At 39.2% G+C, this 8413-nt stretch overlaps 1 protein-coding gene across 2 annotated transcripts; it reads left to right on the top strand.

Moving 5' to 3' along the window:
* The first annotated feature begins 319 nt into the window (after positions 1–319).
* h6pd (hexose-6-phosphate dehydrogenase (glucose 1-dehydrogenase)) lies at positions 320–8376 on the top strand. Of its 2 annotated transcripts, none has more exons than XM_026307816.1 (5): positions 320–373; positions 4531–5195; positions 5276–5393; positions 5500–5769; positions 5889–8376. In XM_026307816.1, exons 2-5 carry the CDS (start codon positions 4539–4541, stop codon positions 7232–7234), a joined length of 2391 nt encoding a protein of 796 aa, XP_026163601.1. In that variant the 5' UTR covers positions 320–373; positions 4531–4538; the 3' UTR covers positions 7235–8376. The 2 variants fall into 2 exon arrangements, with proteins under 2 accessions (XP_026163601.1, XP_026163600.1); XM_026307815.1 differs by lacking the exon at positions 320–373 and adding an exon at positions 3727–3828.
* The last annotated feature ends 37 nt before the right edge of the window (positions 8377–8413 follow it).

The following is an 8413-nucleotide window of genomic DNA, read 5'->3' as shown; positions in this document are numbered from 1 at the left end:
ATTATTAGTGTACTTAAAGCTGATGGTTTTATCATGATATTCATTAATGTGATCATTTCAACATTATGTCAGTGTGATGTTGGGGAGATGTCAACTGTGAAAAGGGACTTTTTAAACAAGTGGTAGCAAAGTGTAATATTCGTGATATTGAATAATAAGTAGTTTTACAGCCTCTTAGAGTTTTAGACCAGAAATACAAAAAAAAACAAAAAAACAAAGTTAAACAATAATCAATATGGTATGGCAGATCTGAACAGTAGGTTCATCTATACCCCCCCCCACCCGAGTCTGCAGCCTGTCGTATGAGCAGGAATGCGTCACGTGACCGGTGCAGGAAGCTTCTGTGGACTGTGCAGCAGCCTGGACAGGACAGGTTCGTACAGGATTAAATGTTCACCTGTGTCAAAAGCGTCTTTTGTTGTCTGACCTGTTTTGGCAACATCACAACTGCAGGTTTAACAAATTGATCGCAGAGCGAGTTTTATAGTTTGTGTGTCCGTGTCCTTGCGTTAGTAGCAGAAGTGCAGTTGGCAGGTGTGGCGGATAAACGTTAACCTGTTACTTGCCAATGTGTTTGCACAGCAATGAGGAATAAACACGTGGCTAAAATTCAGTTTAGCTAAAAAAAAATAAAGTTGAGGCTTTGTGTAGTCATGAGCTAAAAATGTTTACTTTCACTATGAGCAGCAGTTGTAATTTCCGTTCTGCAGCTCAGAAATAATCCCTCCCCCAGATTTATTTTTGCCAGTCTTTGTATCCTGGCCAGTTTTGAAAATGAGCAGCAGGAAGACGCACGTTTTGCAGGGATGTGCGGAATTTACTGCTACACCTGTGCAGCATGATCTGTAAAACAAACCAGGATGCTTTTCTTAAACCTAGAAATGAGTCGGCATTTCCTAATTGAACTAGTGCGGTTCAGATTAACTGGTTATACGGTGGGAGACAGGTGTGTCGTGGGCGTGGCTTTTCAGTGAACATGCTGACCACGTTCTCTCTTTATCAGTTTGATTTTCATTCATTTTATTTTTAAATAAAACAAAAAAAAGAACAATGATCTGCAGGGGCATTCATTTTGGCCTTGACAAAAAATCATGAAAATATTATTAATATCCAACTCATTATGAAAACCACTTGTCTGACCAGGAGAAAAAAAAATAAAACCTGTGTGCTGGAGTCAAACCACTTCGATAAAGTTAAAACGGGAAGGGGCAGGAGAGAAGGAGAGGAGAGGAGAGGAAAGGAAAGGAAAGGAGAGAGGAGAGGAGAGGAGAGGAGAGGAGAGGAGAGGAGAGGAGCTCAGCTCAGCTCAGCTCAGCTCAGCTCAGCTCAGCTCAGTGCATGATGGGAACTCCTTTCGCCAGTCTAGGCAGCAGAATTCCATGTATTTGTATGGCTGGCACCTGATTCCCTGTAGCTCTGCATCTGACTACTTAATACCACTGATCACAGTAAGTAATAGCATGGACACAGTTCTGCTTGAGGTTTCTTCTGTTAAAGGGCCTTGAGATCATTTTTTTGTGATTTGGAGCTGTACAAATACTATTAAATCCAATCGAATATAACTGTATGGATGTTTAGATACCTCAGTGAATGCTGCTTTATTTGTTCCATGATAGTTTTGTAGTTAGTGTTCATGTGTCCGCTCAACCAGAATATTACACCACCTTCCACAGAAAGAGTGACAGATGGCGTTCTTGTTGAACCTGTTGTCAAATAGTTCATATAGGCTAATTAAAATTCAAGAGAACTTTTTATCGAGGTGCCCTGAGGTTTTAACGGTGCTTTGATAAGACATCATCATGCTATCTACAAACTTACCAGTTAAAATGTTACCGATTTAAACCGGAACAATGTACAGAAAGCCAAAGTCAGAGTGGAAATGTTAAGCAAAAAAAAAAAAAAAGTAAAGAGAAAAAAGTCAGCTAGTCCAGTTTGTCAAATGTTAACATTTACACACTGTTTTCAACCTTGTATGGCAGCAAACACCTGAATTGTCAATAGCTGATTGGACAAGTATGCCCAAAGAAATTTCATTCATTCATCATCTATACCTGCTTATTCCTATTTAGAGTCACAGAGATCTGCTGGAGCCTATCCCAGCTCTCTTTGGGTGAAAGGGCAGGAAATTTTACCAATCATTAATTAATTTATTGACAAAATAATGAGCAAATATATGAAAAAAGGAAGGACTTGACCTTATGAAGCAGGTTTTACATAAATTGAGATGAACTTTAGATAAAATGAAATGTTCCTTGCCTTATATAGTTGTTACTGGTCTCTTGCTACTGAACCAAGAAGTGACTGAGTGACAGTTGAATTCGATTTGCATGGAAGTAAATGGGGTGCTGGTATCAGTCGTGCATGCACACTCCAAATTACTTTACACTGATGCCGAATGAATAACCTCCCTGTAGTTCTGTCAAAAGACTCATTTACTGCAGATCACTGGGCTGTGACAAATTTGCCCACAAAGACACAAATAGGGATACAGCCATGTTTTTAGAGTGCTCTCTACAGTCATGAACAAAACTACACAGTCCTTACTGTACATTTGGGCAATGTGCTTGGGTCATGTGGTCTTGTTTGGCACCTGGAGTCACATGTTGATGCTAAAAAATAGCAGGAGGAATAATATCAAAACCTGAATGAAGATAGTGTCTTTTAAGAGATTGTGCCACCTTATTTATTTATGTGGGGATATAAAATATTAAATTGCCTAGATGTCTATAGAAAAAAGATGAGTGGAGTACAAGTAGTAGGCAGTTTTGAGGTGTAATCAGTGGGTTTTTCAAATATTCTGCATATGTTTGACAATGTTAATCCAAAAGATTGCAATTTTAACTGCAGTATTCTTGAAAAAGGTAAATAGTCAGCTGTTGCTTAACCAGTCAGCGTTCAGGAGGTGGCCTTTGCTGTTTGCATTGCGACTGTATAAACATGACTGTGTAATTGGGGGATTTCAGATGTTCAGCTGTAAAATCATCCCTGTACTGTGGGTATTATTTCATTTCATTTCAATTTTATTTGTATAGCGCCAAATCACAATACAAATCATCTCAAGGCACTTTACAAAAACTAAAACTAAAAACCCAACAATTCCCTTATGAGCAAGCACTTGGCGACAGTGGAGAGGAAAAACTCCCTTTAACGGAAGAAAAAAACCTCCAGCAGAACCGGGCTCAGTTTGGGCGGCCATCTGCCTCGACCGGTTGGGGTGAGTGGATAGAGCAGAGATATTATGTTTACTGTGTACAATTTTCAGTCTCCCAATAATCAGGTTTGTAACATCGAGGCCCAAGCTAGATAGCTTTAAAATCCTAGACTTTGATTACTCATGGATGTTGATTTGAATTTTGACTGACCATCAATTCTTTTCATTGTGCATAACTTTTATTTCATCACAATGCAGTAAAAAAATTTTTTTTAGATGTTTTACCCCTTTAAGGTCTTCAGACCAATGACTCTTTACCTTTCTATTGTTCCACATTAGAAACCAAATGTTATGTTGAACAAAGGAAGATCTGTTTTCTGGCACTACAATAAGAATATTGAACCTACAGGCAAGAAACATTTTGGTTTCCATTGCAGCCTTTGCTATTTTGATAAATAAATGACTTTTGGTCCTTGCAAAATCGTCAAAATGTTGGGCGGATCTTTCCTGCACTTTATCAACAAAAATTTTGTACTGGAGCACACCTCAACTAAGTGCAAAGTCTACACCCCCTCTCCACCAGTTTCCAGTGATTAACATTCTCATGGTAGTGTCACTGCGCCAGATAAACTTTCTCCAGAGGACCTTTAGAAACTGCTGGGAAGAGACTTTGCTAAGTAATTTATTACTCTTTCATTTCATCTTTGGTGATTTATGTCGGTTCCAGTGTATTTGTAGTTTTTATTGACTGTCCTTAGTCAAATTCTATATCCGTCTTGGCTATTAGATGTTTAAATTTAAACTTTTACATTTAGTTATTTTGTTAACTAATGTGTTTTGGTTTGTCAAATGATAATTGGGATTGCTGACATTGTCAAAGAAAAACATCAGTATCTATATGTATTTTCAAACTGAATATCATGAATGGACCAACTTTAATTTCTCACTTGTCTATTCAGCTGTGTGCCATGAATAAGGCAAAGTACCAATAGTCTTCATATGTAATTTGTTTTTATCACAAACAGTTTGAGCTTAAAATAGTCACTGATTATTGAGTTTGATTATGCTATTAACAGTAATTATCAATTATTAAGGCCACATTTTCAGTTGTCTTTTTTTTTTTCAAGCATAATGCCAAACATGTCATGGTCCTAGCCTCTTAAGGACTAACTGCTTTTCTTTTCTTATTTTTTTCTTTACATTTTTGGACAAGACAGACAAAAACAATAATCATAGAAATAACTAGGACATTCACTGGTTGCCATATTTTTATTTTTTTATGTTTAGTGTTAGCCATGTATTACTGCTTTAGCTTCATTCCATGTTTAATGATGACAGATTACCTGTATGTAATGTTACTCATTGCTGTTTTCATACAGGAGTTTGGATGTGTTGGACCAGCATGTTGGTGATTGTGTTCCTGCTTCTGGTCACTCTTTGTGCCCAGGGAGGAAATGGTGAGGAGAGGGAGGGAGCACAGAGACAAGGCCATGTTTCAGTCATGATAGTGGGAGGCACAGGTGACTTGGCAAAGAAGTACCTGTGGCAGGGCTTCTTCCGGCTGTACATTAACCAGGTCGGTCAAGGAAACACTTTTTCCTTCTACGCCGGAGGACTGTCACCTTCTGATGAGACCACACCAATTTTCTTTGAGATCCTGAAGGCAGTGTCTTGCTCGAAGGATGTTTCGCCAGAACGCTGTGCTATACTGAAAGATCAGTTCCTTCGTCTCTCTCAGTATCGACAGTTGAAATCCCTCGAGGACTACCAGGATCTGGCCAAGCACATCGAGAAACAGCTTCAGGAGGAGGGTATGACAGAGGCAGGGAGGCTTTTCTACCTCTCAGTACCAGCTTTTGCATATGCAGATATTGCTGATAAAATCAACAGCAGTTGCAGGCCGACCAGTGGTGCATGGCTGCGAGTGGTGCTTGAGAAACCTTTTGGACATGACTTTAGGAGTGCTCAGGTACTAGCATCTCAGCTTAGAGGCTCATTACAGGATGAAGAAATGTACAGAATTGATCATTACTTGGGGAAGCAGGTAATCACATCCTCCAAAGTATTTACTGCCTTTCACAGTTATAAAGATTAAATTTCATGTTTTTCTACTTTTGTGAACAGGTGGTTGCAAAGATACTTCCATTCAGAATAGAGAACAAGAAGTTTCTGGATCCCATCTGGAACAAGCACCACATAGAGAGAGTGGAGATTGTAATAAAAGAGGCCCTAAATGTTAAAGGTAATTAAAATGGAACCAAAACTGTTAATTATTTCTTTATGAGATATACAAAAGAATTCTTAAGATGCAACCATGTGGTCTTCTCTGTCCTTGTTTTGTTGTCAAGGTCGTATTTCCTTCTACGACCAATATGGTGTGATCAGAGATATGCTCCAGAACCACCTGACTGAGATTATGACTTTGTTGACTATGAGGCCTCCCAAGAATCTGAGCAGCAGTGAGGAGGTCCTCCAAAATAAACTGCACATCCTCAGTTCTGTGCTGCCTTTAGGGAAGAATCAAGCTGTGATCGGCCAGTACCAGGCATACAACTCAGAGGTTCAGCAGGAGCTGAATAAGACAAAAGATCATGTCAGTCTTACACCAACATTTGCAGGTGCGTATAGACGTGATTTAAGTATCAGGAATTTCTGAATTTCTTACTTTATATTTGTTAAAAATTCTTGCATATAAAACAAATATAGTTCTGCTAATAAATAATTCTGTGTATTTCAGCTGTGTTGGCACACATTGATGAGGCCCAGTATGAAGGTGTGCCAGTTCTTTTGATCTCAGGAAAGATGTTAGATGAACGGGTGGGATATGCGCGCATACTTTTCAAGAATGACATATTTTGTCTTGAAAACCACAACAGCATTCACTGCAAGCCCAAACAGATCGTTTTCTACTTTGGGCATGGCAGACTTCAGTATCCAGCAATCCTTGTAAGTAAAAATTTATTCAAACCTCTTTCATTAAACAACGAGTGGAAGGAAGTGACAGAGCACACAGATATCAGTGTGTTAGGTTCACCCATCTCAGACTACTATGTGCAGACTCCAGCAGAGCAGAGGGAAGCTTATGTAGAACTTATATCTCACATTTATGCTGGGCGTAAAAATAGTTTCATTAGCACTGAAAACCTGCTGGCTTCCTGGGACTTATGGACACCACTGCTCAGTAGCCTAGCCAGCTCTTTTCCGCGTATCTACCCTGGTGGTGTGGACAATGGAAACCTGCTGGACATCCATCTGAAAGGGACAGCTATTACTTACATCAGTGAGGAGGTGATAATAAGCCCTGATCAAATGGGAGGCACATCATCAAACAGTTTCCAAGTGATCCATGGCAAATTTCGTAGTGCCGACATGGTGTCTGCCTGGGCTGAGGAGCTGATGGAAAGGCTAGCTGCAGACATACAGGAAGCGGCCGAGGCAGCAGTGCATGATGGTGGTGTTTTCCACCTCGCACTCTCTGGTGGGTCCAGTCCTCTTGCGTTGTTCCACAGGTTGGCCCTGCACCACTTCTCCTTCCCCTGGAGGAACACCCATGTGTGGATGGTGGATGAGCGCTGTGTCCCACAGACTGAGCTGGAGTCTAATTTCCACACTTTACATGACCACCTACTACAACATGTAAGGATACCCTATTACAACATTCACCCAATGCCAGTACAACTTAACCAGCGTTTATGTGTCGAGGAGGACAGAGGAGCACAGCTGTACGAGAAGGAGATCAGCAAGTTGGTTAATGGCTCCAGCTTCCACTTTGTACTGTTGGGGGTTGGCTATGATGGCCACACAGCATCACTGTTCCCTGGTAGTAAAATAGATGCACTAGAGGAGAATCTGGTGGCCCTCACCGAAAGCCCTGTCAAGCCTCACCAGCGTATGAGTCTCACTTTTAGTGCTATTAATCGAGCCCACAAGGTTGCACTTTTAGTGATGGGGAAAGGCAAGCATGAGATGGTCACCCAGCTGAGCCGAGTGAAGGACAACCTCGAAAAGTGGCCCGTAACTTGGGTGAAACCTGCTAATGGCAGACTTGTTTGGTACATAGACTATGATGCACTTTTAGGATAGGGATTATAACTTTCAATTGTAAAAGTTGTAAAAGGAAAATAATGTTTGAGGACCAGTGGTTTTATGTTTTTTTTTTTAGGCTGCATTTTTCAGGTATGATACCATGTTTCTTATTGATTTTGTATCTTCCAACTAGCATTTTGGTTAGAGCTTATAACAGTTCTTGCAAAGACCAAAATAGGAAATCTATTATAGCTATTAGTGTGTAGTATAAGGTTGAAAAAGAGTTTTAAAACTCTTGTTGGTGGATTCATGCACTTGTGCAAAGGGCTGTGGTTTCCCACATTTAAAAGTGCTGGTGTTCAGCAAATGCACTAATGATTGATGTGGAGTTTTCCAGCACATATATCTCCAAGAAGAGATGAAGCTGCATTTTAATGTGGTGATAAAATAAATTTTCTTGGCAGGAATGTCAAGTTACGTTAATAACGATGGGAAGAGCAGTATGATCATTCCATTGAAATTATTATTTTATTTGATTATTTTTTCTGTGTGAAAGGCATATTATTTTTCATTGAAGCCTAATTAAGTGTGAGATGAGTGAAAAGCTAGACAGCACACATCTGCAGTTTACAAAGTACAGAGATTACACGGTATGTAGAACTATTTGAGTATCTCATATTGTAAACATGTGCCTAAAGCCAATTCCAACACAAAGATGTGTGTACTTACTATAATCCACAGTGTTTGAATTGTATCAGATCTCAGGGATAATATGTTTGTTGAGTGGCAGTGATCTTTTGAATAAAAAAATAAAAATGTAACTGGGTTCATAAATAACTGTAACTATCTGTTTGTATAATAAAGAAACATAGATCATTTGCAGTAAATGGGTACTTGTAGTTAGGTACACCGTTTATTTGTATATTTGTTATTGTGATCAAAACTGTATTGCCAGTTTACCTTCATGAAGACAATTTAGATACAGCATCTGGATTTTTCTAAAGTTACAACCAGACCATCATTGTCCAATGAAAAACAAAGCTTTCAGTACTGTATAGAGATTTCATGTTATTTTTGTATCTATAAATATACACTCAATCTACCGTGTAATGGACATATTCATTGGGTCTGTTACGTGACATAAATGTAAACTATTCAACAACAAACAAATAAAATTGAAAGTGTTCTAATAACAAACATCTGCTTTGTGGCACCTTTCTGAATTGAATCTTCAAA

This window comes from Mastacembelus armatus, chromosome 5 (genome assembly GCF_900324485.2).
Source record: "Mastacembelus armatus chromosome 5, fMasArm1.2, whole genome shotgun sequence".
In the NCBI taxonomy this organism is placed as follows: domain Eukaryota; kingdom Metazoa; phylum Chordata; class Actinopteri; order Synbranchiformes; family Mastacembelidae; genus Mastacembelus; species Mastacembelus armatus.
This window is presented reverse-complemented; position numbering and strand designations above follow the sequence as displayed.

Excerpts from the sequence above, each read along its gene's own strand:
- h6pd (XM_026307815.1), top strand. The coding sequence starts at position 3,756 with ATGGTAGTGTCACTGCGCCAGATAAACTTTCTCCAGAGGACCTTTAGA. Across the intron at positions 5,196-5,275 it reads ATCATTACTTGGGGAAGCAG|GTGGTTGCAAAGATACTTCC; the intron begins GTAATCACATCC and ends TTTTGTGAACAG. Across the intron at positions 5,770-5,888 it reads TCTTACACCAACATTTGCAG|CTGTGTTGGCACACATTGAT; the intron begins GTGCGTATAGAC and ends TGTGTATTTCAG.